General features: G+C 45.5%; 1 protein-coding gene across 2 annotated transcripts; it reads right to left on the bottom strand.

The window, feature by feature from the left end:
* Positions 1 to 1,270: 1,270 nt before the first annotated feature.
* Tufm (Tu translation elongation factor, mitochondrial) lies at positions 1,271 to 4,652 on the bottom strand. 2 transcript variants are annotated; one of them, XM_005064429.4, is made up of 10 exons: positions 4,448 to 4,641; positions 4,153 to 4,347; positions 3,544 to 3,710; positions 3,240 to 3,344; positions 2,994 to 3,158; positions 2,759 to 2,891; positions 2,570 to 2,674; positions 2,308 to 2,459; positions 2,091 to 2,210; positions 1,271 to 1,597 (listed from the first exon to the last, which is right to left on the bottom strand). In XM_005064429.4, exons 1-10 carry the CDS (start codon positions 4,488 to 4,490, stop codon positions 1,424 to 1,426), a joined length of 1,359 nt encoding a protein of 452 aa, XP_005064486.1. In that variant the 5' UTR covers positions 4,491 to 4,641; the 3' UTR covers positions 1,271 to 1,423. The 2 variants fall into 2 exon arrangements, with proteins under 2 accessions (XP_005064486.1, XP_012972401.1); XM_013116947.3 differs by having other exon boundaries at positions 2,091 to 2,459; positions 4,448 to 4,652.
* Between the last annotated feature and the right edge of the window lie 15,343 nt (positions 4,653 to 19,995).

The raw sequence follows: 19,995 nt of genomic DNA on the forward strand, positions 1-19,995 counted from the left end.
TGGGTGAGTGGAAGGTTGACATTCCAAGCAGAGCAGATGGCCCTCAGGACAGATGGTGCAGCAAAGTAGAAAGGGAAGCTGGAAAGTGATGTCTGGTTTAATGTGCTTAGAACTGGAGGGTGCTGCTACTATGGTTCAATATTTCATGGGAAGATGAAGTTTGCCATCTTTGGGTAGGTAGCTTAAAACCTGGAAGGCAATTTAGCTTTCAAGCCATCAGGGATTGTCCTGGGATGGTATTTTTATGTGCATTTGATGTTTTGCCTGGATGCATATCTGTGTGAGGGTGTCAGATCTTGGGAGTTAACAGTTGTTAGCTGCCATGTGGGTGCTGGGAATTGAACCTGCATGCTGAGCTGTCTCTTTCCAGCCCTGGAGCTATACAAAGTTTTGGTATGCAAAGACCAAGGTCTTTCGTCTCAAAACAGATGTGAGAACCCCAATTTATCCTTAGTGTTTCTGGGCTTTTGAGACAGGACCTCAGACCGTGTTGGCCTTGTAGTCCTGCCTCTGCCTCCCAATTATAGGCACTGCTACATCATGCCCATTTGTTCAGGTTAAAACCCAAGATCTAGAACCTGACACAGTTGCCAGTTGTCTCAAGGTCTTAACACTGTGTACAAATGGTACCAAGAATTGAACCCAGGGGCTCATACATAACCTAAAAACTCATATTTACTTGGAAGCAGTGATGACCTGTCAAGTACAATACAAGCAGTTTGCTAAGGTTATGTTTGTACTTAAGTAGAGTGCTAGATCTAGAGATCAAATAATGTGTAAGCCAGGCATTAACCTAGTAGACACAGAAGGGGAAAGAAAAGAGCTGAGCCTAACAGTGGCTCCAAGTGATAACTGAACTTCTCAATCTAGGAAAATAACACACAGTTGTATTTTGCTGAAAGTCGTATAAAGGTCACTGACTTGGGTTCTTTTTTTTTTTTTTTGGTTTTTCGAGACAGGGTTTCTCTGTGGCTTTGGAGGCTGTCCTGGAACTCACTCTGTAGACCAGGCTGGCCTCGAACTCACAAAGATCCGCCTGTCTCTGCCTCCCGAGTGCTGGGATTAAAGGCGTGCTCCACCAACGTCTGGCGGGTTCTTTTTCTCAAGCTGGCAGAGCAGATGATGGCTTTGAGTCTGAACTTGTCTGGTCTGTATGCCAGAAATGGCCTTGGTGCTAAATAAACTCAAATGGCCCTGGGGTACTCCAGTACAATACAGTGAAGCGCTCCTCCATGTCTCCTACTTACACAGACGGCACAAGACACAAGTCAACATTCATGGAACAGTTTATTTGCCTACCTCTGCAGGCAGGCCACCCCTTGTGAGGAGAAATGTCCATAGTTTTACTCTGCTTGGATGCAGCTTGTGTCCACGGAGAGACTATGGCTAAGTTAGCGCAAAGCTCAACCTGAGAGGTCCAGACTCAGCTCCACTTGATGTTCTTGTCCTCCTCGGTCATGGCTGGTGTGTCAGTGACAATGCCAGTGCCAATGGTCTTGTTGCCATCTCTCAAAGTGAAACGCTGGCCTTTCTCTAAAATCATGGGTTGCCGCAAGACTAGGCTGAGCTTTAAGTCCTCTCCAGGCATGGCAAGCTCCTGAGAGAAGGGAAAACAGGAAAATGCAGCAGGTTGAAAAGTTCTCCATCCTTCCCTCCCAGCTGCTAGACACAAACAGCATGAAAAAGTAAAGGGATCATGATCAGGAATTTGGTATGCAGTTTTAGTAGTCACTGGAGTATTCTGAGACCCCAGTGTTTGACAAAACACGGAAGAAACAAAACACACCCTTTTCTATGGCATGTTTCTCTGGGAATGCTGGTGTTGCTAAACTTTCAGCTTAATCTGGTCTGGGGAATGCTAGATGAGGACATATCCGGTCCTTCCTTTCCAAAGAAATGGCTAACTACTGTGTCATGATATATCTTTAGGTAGAATTCTTTTTTTTTCTTCTTTGAGACAGAGTTTCTCTGTAGCCCTGGCTGTTTTGGAACTCTCTGTAAACCAGGTTGCCTTCTGAGTACTGGGATTAAAGGCATGCACTACCACAGCCCAGTTCTATTCCTTTTAGATCCTCTAAGCCCCGTCATACCTTCTCTGGAGGCAAGATGACACGACAGGCCATGTCCCAAGTCAGGGAGAACATGACAGGCATAAAGTGAGATACGAATGGTTTGTGGCGGCCACCCTCCTCCTTGCTGAGGATGTAAACCTAGGAGAGGAACAAGGGTAGAATGGTCTTCTGAAAGTCCTGCTTCTATGCAAACAACCTGGCCTACCCCTGCCCAACTATCACCTGGAGCCCTCACCTGGGCCTCCACCTTCTGGTGGGGCTGGATGGAGCCTGGCTTGACCATGACCAAGCCACGCCTCAAATCTTCTCGCTTTAGGCCTCGGACCAGGGCACCCAGGTTATCCCCTGCTTCGGCCCTCTCAAGGCTCTTGTGGAACATCTCAATGCCTAGGAAGAAGACAGAGAAGGTAGTCTGAGGCAGAAGGAAGGTACAAGACCTACATGAGAAAGGATCATTCTGAGATCACCCCAGGGTTTGAAGCCTCATTTCGTCATACCTGTCACTATAGTTCGAATATTCTTGTTATGTCCCAGCAACTCACACTCATCTCCCTTCTTCAAAATGCCACGCTCTAGTGTACCGGTCACCACTGTGCCCCGGCCTAGAAATAAAAAGGATAGGTCACCAGGGACCCCAGGTCAGGTGGTCCCTATGGGGAGGGGGTGCAAGTGAGCACAGGCCTCACCGGGAATAGAATAAACTGACTCTATGGGGAGCAGAAAGGGCTTCTCCAGGTCCCGGGTGGGGACCGGTATGTAAGTGTCCACGGCGTCCAGCAGCTTCTGCACCGACTTCACACCTAGCTCAGGGTCACGTTGCTGTTGGAGAGAGATAACACGACTGAAATTTCTGCTCCTCAGGTGCAGAGGAAGAAAGTTCTACCCCATCCTCTAACAGTAAGGAGCAGCCTCTGCTTTCACCTCAAGGGCACAGAGAGCAGAGCCTATGATGACTGGGGCCTCTTCTCCTTTATATCCAAACTCGGTGAGCAGCTCCCGGATCTCCAGCTCCACCAGCTCCACCATCTCTGAGTCCTGGACAGCGTCTGCCTTGTTCACGTACACCACAACGTGCTCCACCCCTATCTGCAAGTGAGAAAGAGGCTGAGATGGTACCCTCTGTTACCCAAATTCTCACTGACCTCCGTCCCACTTAGACCCTGGTACCTGTTTAGCCAGTAGTAAGTGCTCTCGGGTCTGCGGCATGGGCCCGTCGTTAGCTGCCACCACCAGGATGCAGCCGTCCAGTGGGGCGGTGCCTGTGATCATATTCTGGGCGGGAGAGGAAGAAAGTCAGCTTAGCTCAAGGACCTCTTCAACAGTGCATTGTCAAGATGCCCACCATTCTGCCATGTCCTCACCACCCGCAGCTGCAGCCACAAATCCTTGTTCTCACATCCAAATAACTTCCTCCCCTCAAACCTCCACTGACCTGAAGAAGCAGGTTCTGATTGTCCCCAGCAACCCTCACCTTAACATAATCTGCGTGACCAGGGCAGTCTGTGTGGGCATAGTGGCGGGCAGCAGTGCTATACTCCACATGAGCTGCATTGATGGTGATACCCCGAGCTCGCTCCTCAGGGGCATTGTCTATCTCCTCGTACTTCTTGAATTTAGCTCCACCTCCCTCGGCTAGAACTACCGGAGGAAAGAACACACCTCTCAACTCGGGTTCAGAGCTGCAGACAAGGCTCGGGACACACGCCTGGATCCCTCACACATGAACAATCTGGATGGGTAAGTTTCAGGAGACGTAACTTTGCAGGGGGAGGGGGTTACCGACAGAAAGACTTATTCAAGGGGTCTGTCCTTGCCACGGACCGCTTCAACTTCTCCACTGACAGGTCTCCTGAAACTCTCTCTCCACACAGAAAGGACCCATTGGGACTGTTTCAGGTTGTGCCTCACAGGACTCTTCTTGCACAGGGAAACCTGTCTCTGCATCTTCCAAAACATCCCTCGTCTGAAGTGTCTTTTGGCGCCAAGCTAAACTTACTACAGACACCCTACTCCCCAGCTCTGGTCCTTCCAGCTGACAGGGCATTGCCGGACGCCCCCAACCAAACCAAGCCAAACTCACTTTTCGTGATGGCCGCGGTCAGGGTGGTCTTGCCGTGGTCCACATGGCCGATGGTACCCACATTCACATGGGGCTTGTCGCGCACGTAGGTCTTCTTGGCCTCCACGGCTAGGCCGCGACACAAGAAGGGCGATGCCCGGGCCTTCAGCGGCCGCAGTCGACCTTGCAGAATTGGGGTCGGGCTGGCGCAGAGACCTGCGGTGAGAGGAGCTTGGCGTCAAGGGAGTGCATCCGAACCCAGCTACCTCGACGCCCCTCGGGTCTCCGGGCTGCCTGCCCCCAACCCGCTCCTCACCGCTGAAGCGGGGCGTCGCTCGCAATAACGTAGCGGCCGCCATTGTGGTAGTACTCGGCGACCGGGACCGAGAATTGGGCACCGGGAAGCCGCGCGTGCAGAGAAGGACGGGCACTTGCGACTACAGATCACTTCCGGCGGAAACGAGAGCGGGAGAGCGAGTCTGGGAACCTCTAGCCGCCGGTTTTTATGGTCATGGCCCACTGATATCCGGGCATAAGGCGGAAGAGGAGGATTCTAGTGTCTCGCGGAGAACAGAATTTCCACAATTCAGGTTGAGGGATCGGTTTAGGAAAACGAGCAGCATCCCACAATGCACCAGCGCACTCGAAGGCTTCTGGGCGTTGTAGTTTCCAGGGCGGCAGGCGTTAGCTAGGGCTGGGTTCGGTCGGTTGGGAAGGTCTCACCCCCAAGTCCATGAGAAGCAAAATTAAATAGAGTTAGGGATGGGGTCATAGAGTTCCAGTCCTCGGCTCTTCTTAGATACCGCCCCCATGTCCCTTGTAGGAATCCTATGCTTCCTAATATTCCGAAGTCACACTCTCCTCCCCCAATAGTCCTTTGGTCGCTTGAGAAGCAGTTTTCTTTCTTTCTTTCTTTCTTTCTTTCTTTCTTTCTTTCTTTCTTTCTTTCTTTCTTTCTTTTTTTTCCCTTCCTTCTCCCCTCCTTCCTTTCGAGACAGGGCCTCACTACATTTCCTTGGTTGGTCTGTAACTCGCCCTGTAGAGATCCGCCTGTCTCAGTGATAGGATTAAGGGCGTGCACCGCAAAATCCATATAAAATTTCTTGGTGGTAGCTGCACCCGCCCTATTTTATTCCTGTAGCACCGAGGATTAAGATCAGCTTTGAGAGCTTCTGATAACCTGGGTCTTTTGTCTCCAAAGTGGAGCACGTGACAGATACCTGGTAAATGCCTTTTGGCTAAAAGATTGAATGTGAAGGTAGTAATGACTGTGAACTTTCACATCCGTGTCTTCTAACGGCTTCCTCGCCTCTCCCAAGGCGATAATAGACGCTACTTAACTCTTTTTTTTTTTTTTTTTTTTTTTTGGTTTTTTCGAGACAGGGTTTCTCTGTGGCTTTGGAGGCTGTCCCGGAACTCACTCTGTAGACCAGGCTGGCCTCGAACTCACAGAGATCCGCCTGCCTCTGCCTCCCGAGTGCTGGGATTAAAGGCGTGCACCACCAACGCCCGGCAGACGCTACTTAACTCTTGAATTCCTTTCTGAAATTTACCCTATCAAAACTCAATTGAAGCCGGGCGTTGGTGGCGCACGCCTTTAATCCCAGCACTCGGGAGGCAGAGGCAGGCGGATCTCTGTGAGTTCGAGGCCAGCCTGGTCTACAGAGTGAGTTCCGGGACAGCCTCCAAAGCCACAGAGAAACCCTGTCTCGAAAAACCAAAAAAAAACAAAAACAAAAAAAAAAAACAAAAACTCAATTGACTGTATTTGTTGCAAATACTGTACATTCCCTAGTTCCATCCCTAGAGAGATGGGGATTTAGAGTCTGAGCACAAACAAGGAAGCTATATCACACCTCTTCTAAAAAATCAAACCGAGCTACATACAGGCACACATTACTGTAAAGATTCAGGCATGCTGTCCGGCCCCTGTCACCTGGCAGGATACACTCAGGAGTAACTTGGTCAGCATGCAGGTGTAAAGGACCCTTTTAAAAGAAAGAGTCCCGCCCACTTACACACTTTTCCCCTCGCTTTCCAGCTGTTCACCTGGGACACACAGGACTTGTCCTGTCCCCTCTTCTCTTCTGTCCTTTCTCTGTGTCTCTTTACCTCTTTTCCCTTTCCTTCCCCCTTCCCTTTCTAATAAAACTTCTCGCTAAGCTCTGTCTGCCTGGCACGTTTGTCCCCTGCCTCAGTCACCCTCGCCTGCCACGAAATCCTCCAAGGTTCCTGTCATGCTTGCTTTATCATAACCCTTATGATCCCAGCACTTAAGATGCTGAGGAAGGAAATCAAGTTCTAAGACCTGAACACAGATTGAAAAGGCGAAAGTAAACAACAATCAGTTAAAGTGTTACTAGGATCTTTTGCTACTCCCCTCAGTCTTTATGATCTTTTTATCTAAAGAATTCAGAAAAGAGCCGGGTGTTGGTGGCGCACACCTTTAATCCCAGCACTCGGGAGGCAGAGGCAGGCAGATCTCTGTGAGTTCCAGGCCAGCCTGGTCTACAAAGTGAGTTCCAGGACAGCCTCCAAAGCCACAGAGAAACCCTGTCTCGAAAAACCAAAAAAAAAAAAAAAAAAAAAAAAAAAAAGCAAACCATAGGGGATGAATGGGACTCAGCTGGAGTGCTTATGTGGGAAGCCTTGGATTTGATCCCTAGCAGTGCAGAACTCAGTATGGTGGGGCACACCTGTAATCCCAGCACTCAGGAGATGGAGGCAAGGCAACCAACCCATCAGAATACCGACCCTCACTGGGTGGCAGGGGTTGGCACAAGCCTTTAATCCCAGCATTTGGGAGGCAGAAGCAGGAGATCTCTGTGAGTTCGAGACCAGCCTGGTCTACAAAGTGAGCTCCAGGATAGCTACAGTGCTTACACAGAAAGACCCTGTCTTGAGAAACTTAAAAAAAGGGGGTGGGGGACTGGAGATATGGCTCAGGGTTGGAGGGATGGCTCAGCAGTTAAGAGCACTGGCTGGCTGCTCTTCCAGAGGACACGGGTTCAATTCCCAGCACCCACATGGCAGCTCACAACTGTCTGTAACTCCCAGGGAATCTGACACATTCACACAGACATGTAGGTGAGCAAAATATCAATGCATATAAAATAAAAATAAATAATTTCTTGAGGGTTTTTCGAGACTGGGTTTCTCTGTATTGTTCTGGAGGCTGTCCTGGAATTAGCTTTTGTAGACCAGTCTGGCCTTGAACTCAGAGATCTGCCCACCTCTGCCTCTCCTGTGCTGGGATTAAAGGTGTGTGCCACCAACACCCGGCTAAATAAATTATTTTTAGAAAAGATCAACCTTCCACCTTGTAAATTCAAGGACATTTTAGGATACATGAGACCCTGCCTCAAAAAAGTAATCCTAGTACTTGATGGGCAGGAACAGGAGGACTGAACATTTAATGACAACTTCTGTTACATAGGGAGTTTGAGACTAGCCTGGGATGCATGAAATCATGTCTCAAAAAAAACAATAAAAAGGTGAGGGGCTGTGAGTGAAGGTGATTCTACCAAACCTGATAAGCTGACTTCAGTCACTGGCGCTCACAGGTTGGATGAAGAAAACCAACTCCTGTAACGGTCCTCTGATTTTCACATGTGCACCAAGATGTGCATATATACATACACACATGTAAATAAACACATGTGCTGGGTGTTGGTGGCACATGCCTTTAATCCTAGCACTTGGGAGGCAGAGGCAGGTGGATCTCTGTGAGTCCGAGACCAGCCTGGACTACAAGAGCTAGTTCCAGGACAGCCTCTAAAGTCACAGAGAAACCCTGTCTCGAAAAGCCAAAAAATAAAATAAAATAAGTAAATAAACACATGTGAACACACATGTAAATAAACAGATGAATAAATGAGTATTATTTTTAGATGTTTTTTTTTGTGTGTGAGCTTGGTTGTGGTGGTGCATGCCTTCAGTACTATAGCATTTGGAAGGCAGAGGCAGTAGAATCTCTAAGTTCAAGGCCAACCTAGTCTACAGAGCAAGTTCCAGGACAGCCATGGTGTAAAATATGATTTTAGTTTTGAGATATGTTACATTCATTTATACTGTAGAATATTTGCCTAGTGATGCAAAGATGTACTGCATTCTTTTATGCTTCATTTGTTTAACTCTGCAAAGCTGTATTACTCTGCCTGCCTAAAATACCTGATTGATCTAATAAAGAGCTGAACAGTCAATAGCTAGGCAGAAGAGAGAGATAGGTGGAGCTGCCAGGCAGAAAGAATAAATAGGAGGAAAAAAATCTAGGGAAGAAAGAAAAAAGGGAAAATGCCAGGGGCCAGCCACCCAGTGGCACAACCAGTCACAGGGTAAGAAGGAGAGAAAGATATATACAGAGAAACAGGATAATTTGTTAGAAAAGCTGACTAGAAACAAGCCAAGCTCAGGCTGGGCACTCATAAGTAAGAGTAAGTCTGTGTGTATTTATTTGGGAGCTGGGTGGTGGGCCCCCAAAGGGTTAAAAAAAACCAATTTCATTTTGGTGTTCCAATTTGAGACCCAAATTTCCACATAGAGCCTGAGAAAGCTGAAAAACAAACAAAACAAAAAACGATACAGTTCCTTGCAGCAGAGCACTTAAACAGCCTTTTTCATAGAAACAGGAAGGCTGCCACTGTGCAGGACACTGGTATTCCAGAGCTGAGGGGTTGAATGGAGTTCTCAGTCACCTACTTCCCACTGGGACCATCCAGCTTTAGGCATAGCTTGCAAAGACCCAAGAAGTGGACAGAGTCAACTGTCAAAGCCATGGCAGAGGTCCTAACCACTTAGCGGTTTAAAAGCTCATGTGGTCAAAAAATACTAGAGACATGCAGCAGAGCAGGTTTAGACAGAAAACAAACAAACAAATGAAAACCCCAAACCTCTAAACAGGTTACAGTGTATTTAAAAATATATGTGTTGTGCCCAAGTTGCAAAGTCCCCAGAGACCACCGGGAAGACAGATCCACTAAACTGCCAAAGCAAAATTTAATGATTGTTTATCCAACCATGACAGGGACCCCGTCTGGCTAGCTGTCCCAGCAACCTCCAGAGGGAGTGAAGTTCCCTGTCTACTGCTAGGTTTTAAAGACAAAAGTTACAGGATTATATCAGTAGGTAGGGGTTGGTTTCTAATTGGTTAACGTTAGGAGCATTTCACAAAGTCATATTTTGGCATGAAATACCTGTATACCAATTATTTTCATTCGTCAGTGCTGAGAGGGAATATTTTTTGGTTTCAATGGCATTTTCTTGTTACTTGCAGGTGGCTTGTTGTACATAGATACCAGTAGTTTTCAGAACTATATCCTGGAGACTACAAGGGAGGTTTTGGTCCCCTCTGGAGTCTCTTTTGTGGCCAAACAGTTCTCGGGAACCAAGCATCTAGGAGGTAGGTTGGGGGGTGGGGGGTCTGGAGTTTCTTTGTGTTCAGTTTTGGCCCTAGACTCCAGGAGGCCAGAGGATCTGGAGTGTGTCAGAGGCCTACGTGTCTTTTCTGTAGACTGTCATGGCTACTAAAGCAGGGGACTGAGTGAGGGTCTGGTCCCTTTATTTCTAAATTATTAGAAGTGAAGCCCTTTCAATATGTAGGCTTAAGAAAGAGAAGAGAGAGGGCTGGAGAGATGGTTCAGAGGTTAAGAGCACTGACTGCTCTTCCAGGGGTCCTGAGTTCAATTCCCAGCAACCACATGGTGGCTCACAACCATCTACAATTCAATCCCGTGTCCTCTTCTGGCATATAGGCAGAACACTTTATATGTAATAAATAAACAAATCTTTAAAAAATGTAGAAAAGAGAAAGAATATAGACAATTAAAAAAGTTTATAAACAATAAAGTCTTTAAAGAGAGGGTAAAGTAATAAAGAGAGAGATACAGAGCCTGGGTCCTGTATGGCATTGTGTTGTCTTTGATTTTTTTGAATGCTGATAAGCAAATGACAGCTGCTAAGAGACATGGGATTGAAAGAGGGACTGCTGAAATAAACCAGCCTAGATATTTTGAGAATGCCTTAATTTTAAAATGGAAGTAAAAAATGTTTTGGGGGAAGCCGGACATTGGTGGCCCACGCCTTTAACCCCAGCACTTGGGAGGCAGAGGCAGGCAGATCTCTGTGAGTTCGAGGCCAGCCTGGTCTACAAAGTGAGTTCCAGGACAGCATCCAAAGCCACAGAGAAACCCTGTCTCAAAAAACCAAAATAAATAAATAAATATATGAAAAAAAAAGAATCCACAACCTCTTGTTTCCTGAAGAAACAAAAGCATAACCAAAGCATTTTTTTTTTTGGTTTTTCGAGACAGGGTTTCTCTGTGGCTTTGGATGCTGTCCTGGAACTCACTTTGTAGACCAGGCTGGCCTCGAACTCAAAGAGATCCACCTGCCTCTGGCTCCCGAGTGCTGGGATTAAAGGCATGCGCCACCACCGCCTGGCCATATATTTTTTTTAATTTAACTTTTTACACATGTCATTCTCAGTTCCCTCTGAGGCTGTGGATTCTAATATGGATCAGATTTGATCAGGGGAGACCTCCTGAATCTTTTTTTTTTTCCGAGACAGGGTTTCTCTGTAGCTTTGGAGGCTGTCCTGGAACTCACTCTGTAGACCAGGCTGGTCTCGAACTCACAGAGATCAGCCTGCTTCTGCCTCCCGAGTGCTAGGATTAAAGGTGTGTGCCACCAACACTGGGCGAGACCGCCTGAATCTTGACAGGTGATATATATCAACGAAGGTAAGAGCCAGTCTTCCCAGGACTTGGCCATTATCTCAATTTTCTCAGGGACCTCCCAAAGATGCCAGCACCCACAGACAACAGGAAGCAGTCTAGAGAAAGCAATGCCCACATTCTCAGGAGGTGGAGTGTGAGTGGCTTTTGGCTGTTTGTTGGATTATAGATGTTTGTTATCATTTAGGGGAATGTAGGATATAGGATAAAAAACCAACTATTAATCTCAGATATTTGCATTGTCATGGATTTTGGTATATTGATACAAATTTAAAGTTTTTTTGGTTTTTTTTTTTTTGGTTTTTCGAGACAGGGTTTCTCTGTGGCTTTGGAGGCTGTCCTGGAACTCGCTTGGTAGACCAGGCTGGTCTCGAACTCACAGTGATCCGCCTGTCTCTGCCTCCCGAGTGCTGGGCGTGTGCCACCAACGCCCGGCTTTAAAGTTATTTTTTGTTATGCAGTATATATGTTTTTACTTTTGTTTGTGGTATTGTGCTTATGCAGCTTTTTTTTTTTTTGGTTTTTATGAGACAGGGTTTCTCTGTATTGTTTTCGAGGCTGTTGGTCCAGCCCAGCCTCAAACTCACAGAGATCCACCTGCCTCTGCCTCCCGAGTGCTGGGATTAAAGGTGTGCGCCACCAACGCCCGGCTTATGCAGCTTATTTTAAAATGCAATGTATAACTAAAAAATGAGGTTTGTGATTAATCTATAATAATCAGACTTGTAGTGACATTAGGTATGTTTTCAAGGTTAAACAGGTATATTTTAGACAGACAAATGATTTTCAAACACTTCAAAGAACTATAGAATATGGCATTAAAATGTTTTGTTAACATAGGGCTTTTCATGATGAGACACATCTGCTCCTGGGAGCACCAATTTACTTCATAAAAGGATGATGGGCATCAAAAAAATCCCATATGGAGTTTGCTTTCATTGTGGCAAAGCTAGCCATTTGGGCAAGAAACTGCTCTTGGCTTAACTGCTGACAAAATGCTGTACAGACAGGACAAGCAGGACACAGGAAAAAAGACTGCTGAACTTTGCCAAGACAAAGTAGGACAGTCCTTTGATATTCCTGTTTCACAAAAGAGTCTGCCAGACATTCTGCAGGACACACAGGAAAGCAACTGACAACTTTGTCAAGGCAAGGGGAAACGGTCCTTCAAGTTTCCTGCTTCACTGAAAAGTCTGTCAGATATTCTAGGCCTATAGGCCAAAGGTGAATGCCCCAATGTTGCAGAGGAACCTTGGGTGACTCTCCAGGCGGCCAGATGTCTCTGTTGTTAGGTAATATTACATCCTTTTGGGGTCTTTGATGGAATTAAAGACTAAATAGAGTTTTAGTTTTCCTTAGTTATGATAGAAAGTAAATTAGGTACTTGCTAAATACAAATAGACTGATCATCGTAAATGTAATTCTTACTTGATAACTGATTTTGTTGTATATAGTTTTACTATGTTAAAGTTAAAATCTTTCATTTTTATTTAGAAAAGGGGTGAATGTTGTGGAATATTAGTTTAAGGTGTGTTATGTTTGTTTATGATTGGTATATTTGTTTGATGATGTAAAAATGGGTTGCATTCTTTTTTTTAAGATTTATTTATTATGTACACAGTGTTCTGTATTCCTGCAGGTCAGAAGAGGGCACCAGACCTCATTACAGATGGTTGTGAGCCACCATGTGGTTGCTGGGAATCGAACTCAGGACCTCTGGAAGAGCAGCCAGTGCTCTTAACCTCTGAGCCATCTCTCCAGTCCCAGGGTTGCATTCTTTTATGTTGCATTTGTTTAACTCTGTAAAGCTATGTTACTTTGCCTGCCTATAACACCTGATTGGTCAATAAGGAGCTGAATGGTCAGCCAGGGCTGTGGTGGCGCACACCTTTAATCCCAGCACGGAGGCAGAGGCAGGAAGATCTCTGTGAGTTCGAGGCCAGCGTAGTCTACAGAGTGAGTTCCAGGACAGGCTCCTAAGCCACACAGAAAAAATGTTAATATTCAGGTATCTGTACTGGCCTGCCCTTGGAGTTCTGACAGGATATGCACTCAGCTGAAGCCACCTGTGCATATTCACTATGCTCCCTTTTAAAAGGGCCCTGCCCACTTCCCATCTTCCTCTCTTTTTCTCCCTCTATTTGTCCCCGCCCCTCTCTCTGCCTCTCTTTCCTCTCCCCAGCTGCTCCTGTCCCCAAAAGCCAGCCTCCCCCACTCCCCTTCCCCCTTTATACAATTCCTTTCCCCTAATAAAAAAAAAACCTTTCCACTTGATCTCTGTCATGTGACATCTTTCTCTCTTGACACTTTTTTAAAAAATCACAACAAAAACCCTGTCTCGGAAAAAAACAAAACAAAACAAAAAAAGAGGTGAATGGTCAATAGCTAGCCAGGAGAGGGATAGGTGTGGCTGCCAGGCAGAGAGAATAAAGAGGAGGAGAAATCTAGGCTTGAGCAAGGGGGAGATGGCTCTGAGTACCAGAGCCAACTCTGCCCCTGACCAACTGGAACAAGAAACCAACCAATCCCTGAGCAATCTGGGCAGGAATCCAACCAATCCCTGAGGACCTTGACTATGAACCCACAGAGCCAGTGAAGGAAACAATTTATCCCTGAACTCAAAACCAAAGAAAAACACCCTGACTTTGAAACCAGTGCCAAAGAAACACACTTAGTCTCTGAAATCAGAATCAGTGACAGAAATATATCCTGGCCCTAAAATTAGAGCCAAAAGGCTAAAAAGGACCAGTGAAAGAAACACAGTTTGCCCTGAAATTAGAGCCAATCTCTGCCCCTGACCCACTAAACAAACCAATCACTGAGCAGGAAAACTAATAAATCCCTGAGCAGAATAAAACCTCTCCCTGGGAAAACTCTGCCCCCAAGAAGCCCTATATAAGTACCTCTGTCTGTTCAGTTGCTGGCTGTCCTTTCTCACCCTGGCAGAGGCAGTCACTCTCCTGGACTCCTCCCTCCCAAATAAATCTTTTTCTCAAAAGAGTCTTGGGTGAAGATTTTCATTCACGATGAAGAATAAAAGAACTTGCTTGGTGGGGGATGTCCTTCTGTAAGCCGTGAATATGTTTCTCTTATTGGTTGATGAATAAATCTGTTTCAGCCAATGGACAGGCAGGATTTAGCCAGGCAAGAAATCCAAACAGGATAGTAGGCAGAGTCAGAGAGACGCAAGGTAGCTGCTGAGAAAGCAAGAGACTTCGGCTCACTGAAGCCAAGACCATGTGGAGACACACAGATGAACAGGAACTGATTAATAATTAGTAATTAATAAGAAGCCTGAGCCATCAGTCAAACAGTCTATAATTAATATAAGCTTCTGTGTGTTTATTTGAAATGGAACACTGGGCGCTACAGAAACTCCAACTACACTTGCTGAGACTTCCCTTAGGGGAGCTGAGTAAGTCTATAAGCAGAAAAGTAACAGCTTTTAGTCAGAGCCAGAGGAGATTGCCACATTTCTTCAGGGCCTCTGCCTTTAGCCAAAGAAGGACAGAAGAAGATGTTAGCTCTGCTAAGACATTCCCTTAGGGAACAGAGCAGAGCTCAGCTGTAATGGCCCTCAGTAGGAGAGGAGCTGGATTGCTATATCTTGTGGAGAGACCATCCCCCATTGCACCTCAGCTTCAGGTAGCCTGACTTCCAGATATGTCAGGAAACCTTTGCAGCTCCAGAGCTGTTAACACTCATACTCGCTCACATTTTAGTGCTGAAACCAGGCACTCCCACTCACTTACAGGAGGTTCGAGAAAATGAGGAGGAGAGGACGATGCCAGGGGCCAAACACCCAGCCACAAAACCAGCCACGGAGTAAGAAGGAAATCAAAGAAATATAGAATAAAGAAAGGTAAGAAGTCCAGAAGCAAATGTAGTTAAAGAGAAACGGTATAATTTAAATTAGATAAGCTGGCTAGGAAGCAAGTCAAACTAAGGCTGAGCACTCATGAAAAATAAGTATCTGTGCATTTATTTGGGAGCTGGGTGGCGGATCCCCAAAGAGTGAAAAACAAACAAACAAAAAACCTCAACTACACAAGGCTGTACAGAGAAACCCTTTCTCAATAAAAAGTTTTTTTTTTGTACAGAATAGTTAACACTTTTTGGAAGATGCTGTTGAAATGAAATGGCCTTCCATCCTCCACCCTAAGCAATCTATTTATTCAGCTATGCAGTAGACACTTTGAGATCCTATTTAACAGTCATGGATTCCAATTTTGTTCAAGTTGGCCCTTTCTCCAGACCCAAGATGAAATCCTAACAAGACTGGTTCAATTCTTGTGGTTCAACCAGATCTGGTGGCACACACCTGTAACCCCAGCATTACAAAGTCCAGGAAAGAGGACTGCTATGTCGAGTCAGCCTCTACTATAGAATGAGACCTTGTCTTCAGAAAACAAGAAAGGTCATGGGTGAGGGTAAAACAAGGAGTATCTTCCTAGAGCAGACTCCTTATGTGGAAGAGGAGGATTCATCAGATGGTTTGAGCCAGGGTTGTCTGTTCTTTGTAGCCAAATATATCAACATACTCTTTTTTTTATGCTCTTTTCCATGGCTGTTATTTGTTTTGTTTTGTTTTTGAGACAGGTCCTCTCTGAGTATTATGTGCTGTCTTGTAACTCACTCTGTAGACCAGGCTGACCTAGAATTCACAGAGATCCACTTGCATCTGCCTCCTGAGTGCTGGAATTAAAGGCGTGCGCCACCACTCCCCGGCTCATGTATTCTTCTTACAGCAACTTGATACAGAAGCCTGTTCCTGGTTTGTTTCTGTTCTGAGGCTGACTTGAGTGGGCTTCTATTTACATCTCTAACCTATGCATGCACCTGGCCATATAAGACCTCTGAGTGTTCACACTGAACTATTAATGAGTCTGCCCCACTGAAGGGACCAGCATCTTGGTCGTACAGAATTAACACATCCAAAACAGGACTCTTGTTTTTCTCACACTGATACCTTAGGGCAAATGGTAACCCCACTTTGGTCCTGAAACCAGAGCCAAATCTGACCCTAATGCTGTGCAGAAAACTAACCAATCCTCGAGCAGAGCTCTAGCCAATCTGAGCTCAGCACTAAAATCTGACCAATCCCCGCCCTAGAATTCCTATATAAACCCTGTGTCTGTTCAGCTTGTGTCTGTTCATGCTACTCGGCTGTTCTCTGCTGCTCTGGCAGAGGACAGCCACTCTTTTGGATCCTTCCCTCCCAATAAACCCCTTCAGTGAACTTCGGGTGAAGATCTTCTTTTTGCGGTGGCAGTGGAGCAGAGGTGATCCTGGGCAGAGCAGAATGAGCAGACAGAGCAGACAGAGCAGACAGAGCAGAGCAGGCAGGGCTGTAACACTTTTGCCAACGAAACCTTCCACTCCTGGAGCAGAGCTGAACTGTAGTAACTTTGCCGGAGAAACCTCCTGCGGAGCAAAACTGCTACACTGGGCGAACATCCCCAGATGGAAGACCCTGTCCTGCCAGAGCAGAGCAGATACACTGGGGAAGCCTTTCCCTGAGGCAAGGCTGTAAGCAGCTAAGCTTACTACAACCTTGGCTCCGAGCTCCGGGATACCTTTCCACCTGAACTGTGTAACACTCAGTATTGTGTGACTCCTGAGTGCCAGAATACCTGACCCATCCCGATCCGCCCAAACTGTCAAAAGTCACCTCTCATCCACATCACATCAAGAGCTCACCTCCGGGCTCATACATCCCAGTTCCTGTCAGGTTCATTCTATGAGTCATTCTGATGAGTTCAAGTTTTTTTTTTTTAATGTACGTGGGTTTTAACCTCTGTGTTTTTTCTGTGTGTGCCTCACGCATGCCTGATGTCTGAGAAGGCCAGAAGAAGGCATTCCCTCTTTGGGATTAGCGTTACAAATGGTTGTGGGTCACAGAGTGGATGCTGGAAGACAAAACCAGTCCCTCTGGGAAAAAAAGTCAGTGCACCATCTTGCCAGTTCCTAATTGTTGAAACATTCTTTTTTTTCCGGCTTGTTTTTTTTTTTTTTTTTTTTTTTTTTTTTTGAGACAGGGTTTCTCTGTGTATCCCTGACTGTCCTGAAACTCACACTGTAGGCCAGGCTGGCCTAGAATTCACAGTAATTCACCTGCCTCTGCCTCCCAAATGCTGGGATTAAAGGTGTTTGCTACCACTACTGGACTTAATCATTGAAACGTTAAACTTTCTTTAAAATGTGAATTGGGAGACAGACATAGTAGCTCGTGGGTTTAATCCCAGTACTCAGGAGACGGAGGCTGTGGATTTTAAGGTCACCTGTTCTACAGAGCAAGTTTCCGAGCAGCCAGAGCTATATAATGAGACCCCATGTAAAAAAAAAAAAATTGCCTTGGGCATGGGAAAGGTATCTCAGTGATGGAATACATGTTTAGTGTGTAGAGGCCCTGGGAGCTCTGTAAAAATTGTGTGTGTGTGTGTGTGTGTGTGTGTGTGTGTGTGTGTGAAGACAGAGTTTCTCTGTGTAACAGTCCTGGCTGTCCTAGTATCTGCTTTGTAGACCAGGCTGGCCTCAAACTCACAGAGATCCGCCTGCCTCTGCCTCTGCCTCTTGAGTGCTGGAATCAAAGGCGTGCACCACCATTGCCCAGCAGAGGGTATTAGTTTTTTTTTTTCCGAGACAGGGTTTCTCTGTGGCTTTGGAGGCTGTCCTGGAACTAGTTCTTGTAGACCAGGCTAGCCTTGAACTCACAGAGATCCACCTGCCTCTGCCTCCGGAGTGCTGGGATTAAAGGTGTCTGCCACCACCACCCAGCAGGCATTAGATCTTACGGGAGTTGAAGTTACAAGTAGTTATGAGCTGCCCAAAATGGGTGCTAGCTATTTATTTGTGAAACAGGGTATTGTTTAACTATGTAAAGATGTATTGCTGTTTTACTTTGCATGTTTAAGGTACCTGATTGGTTTAACAAAAAGTTGAATGGCCAGTAGCAAAGGAGGAGGTATAGGCAGGACTTCCAGGAAGGAAGAGTAAGTAGGAGGAGGTATTTAGGATTTGGAAAGAAAGAAAAAGAGACAACAGGGAGATGCCATAGAACAGCCAGCCAGACATGCAGGAAGTAGGAAAGTAGGATGCACAGAATGAAAGAAAGGTAAAACACTCAGGGGTAGAATGTAGATGAATAGAAACAGATTAAATTAAAAGAGCTAGTGGGATAAGCCTAAGCTAAGGCCAAGTGTTCATAATTAATAAGTATTTGTATCTTTATCTTTATTTGGGAGCTGGTTGGCAGACCAAAGAAAATTCCAGCTACAACAGGGTATTGTAGAATATTATTTTAACTATGCAAAGATATGTTACATTTGTTTCTGTTGTGGAGTATTACTTTAATTGTGTAAAGCTGTGTTACTTCTATTTATGCTGCATTTGTTTAAATTTGTTTAACTGTGTAAAGTGTCATCTTGCTTGCCTAAGGTCTAATAAAAAACTGAATAGTGGGCTGGAGAGATGGTTCAGTCCCACATGGTGGCTCACAACCACCTTGAATGAGCTCTGATGCCCTCTGCTGGCTTGTAGGCAGAAGATTGTATACATAATAAATAAATAAAATATTTTTTAAAAAGTTTCCATGTCATGATTTGGGAGCTGGTTGGTGGCCCAAAAGAAAAAGCCTGCTGCATAACAGGGTCTATCTTAGCCCTGGCTGAACCTTTTAAACGGACCAGGCTGACCTCAAACTCATAGATATACACCTGCCTCTGCCTCCCAATAACTGGAATTAAAGCTGTGTGCATCCCAGCACTCGGGAGGCAGAGACAGGCAGATCTCTGTGAGTTCGAGACCAGCCTGGTCTACAAGAGCTAGTTCCAGGACAGCCTTCAAAGCCACAGAGAAACCCTGTCTCGAAAAAAACAAACAAACAAAGAAAAAGCTGTGTGCATCATGCCTGCCTGGAATTTATTTTTATGTGTATAGTTTTGTCTGTATGTCTGTCCCTACTGTGTGTGCTTTATGTTCAAAGCGGCCAGAAGAGAATGTTAGATCCTCTGTTACTGGGTTTACTGACAGTTTTGAGCAGTCTTGTGGGTATTGGGAATTGAACCCAGCTCCTCTGGAAGAGCAGCAAGTGCTCTTTATGGTGTCAGCGTGTGGGATTGAATTTCCATGTAAAATGACAAAAGTTTAGAAACAAAAGAATGGAGAGAAGCACAGCTTTTGGTAGTAGCATTTTTCTCAGTTAGGCTCTGTTTTGCTAGAGACAAGCAGAGACTCACGTGGCTCACTTAAGGGAGTCTTCCTGACTCAGCATAAGCGGGAGAAAAAAAAACCCAGCAAGGTTCTTTTAAGAGAAAGGTGTGTATGTACAGCTGAAAGTGGCAGTGGCCACATCTCCAAGCGGGCAGCTTTTGATGGATATCACCATAGACTGAGGCGACAAGCTGGAGTCAAACTTAGGCCTGCCATATTGGAAGAACTGCAGTTTAAACAACCATGGTTTTTAGCAGATAAGACACGTGGCCATGCCGGGCGTTGGTGGCGCATGCCTTTAATCCCAGCTCCTGGGAGGCAGAGGCAGGCGGATCTCCGCGAGTTCGAGGCCAGCCTGGTCTCCATAGGGAGTTCCAGGACAGCCTCCAAAGCCACGGGGAAACCCTGTCTTGTAAAACTAAAAAAAAAAAAAAAAAAAAAAAAAAAAAAGACACGTGGCCAGAAAAACATGAGGTTTACAGTAAAATAAGATTCAGATGAAGAAAAATCTCTAAAGGTTTACAGTGTGTTTAAAAATATATGTAGGATTGAGAGAGAAATAAAAAACGGCATAGTGGTAAATAAATAGAGAAGCTGGCTGTGGTGGTGCACGCAGATTTGCTCCAGAGACAGAGGCAGGCAGATTTCCAGAGAAATCCTGTCTCAGAGAAATAAATAAATAAATAAATGTAAAAGAAATAGAGTAATATAAGCCATGTAAAGATGGAAAATACACAGAAAGTCTGGATACTGTATACTATTGTGTTTTTCAGTTGTTTAGTGGCTAAGGAATGATCAACTGCTGAAATACACTTGGTTATAAATGCTGCTGAATTAATCAAACTTATATATTTCAAAAATGCTTTGACTTCTAACTTTAAATATAAGGACCAGTTACTTGGAAAAAGAGTTTTTGTTTATG

The sequence above is a fragment of the Mesocricetus auratus genome, unplaced genomic scaffold (assembly GCF_017639785.1).
Source record: "Mesocricetus auratus isolate SY011 unplaced genomic scaffold, BCM_Maur_2.0 Super-Scaffold_4256, whole genome shotgun sequence".
Classification (NCBI taxonomy): Eukaryota; Metazoa; Chordata; class Mammalia; order Rodentia; family Cricetidae; genus Mesocricetus; species Mesocricetus auratus.

Bases quoted from the DNA above. Each gene is read 5' to 3' on its own strand.
- Tufm (XM_013116947.3), bottom strand. From the start codon at position 4,490: ATGGCGGCCGCTACGTTATTGCGAGCGACGCCCCGCTTCAGCG. The intron at 4,348-4,447 runs GTGAGGAGCGGG...CTCTCACCGCAG, and splicing joins AGCGACGCCCCGCTTCAGCG to GTCTCTGCGCCAGCCCGACC. The intron at 3,711-4,152 runs GTGAGTTTGGCT...TTCCTCCGGTAG, and splicing joins GACCGCGGCCATCACGAAAA to TTCTAGCCGAGGGAGGTGGA.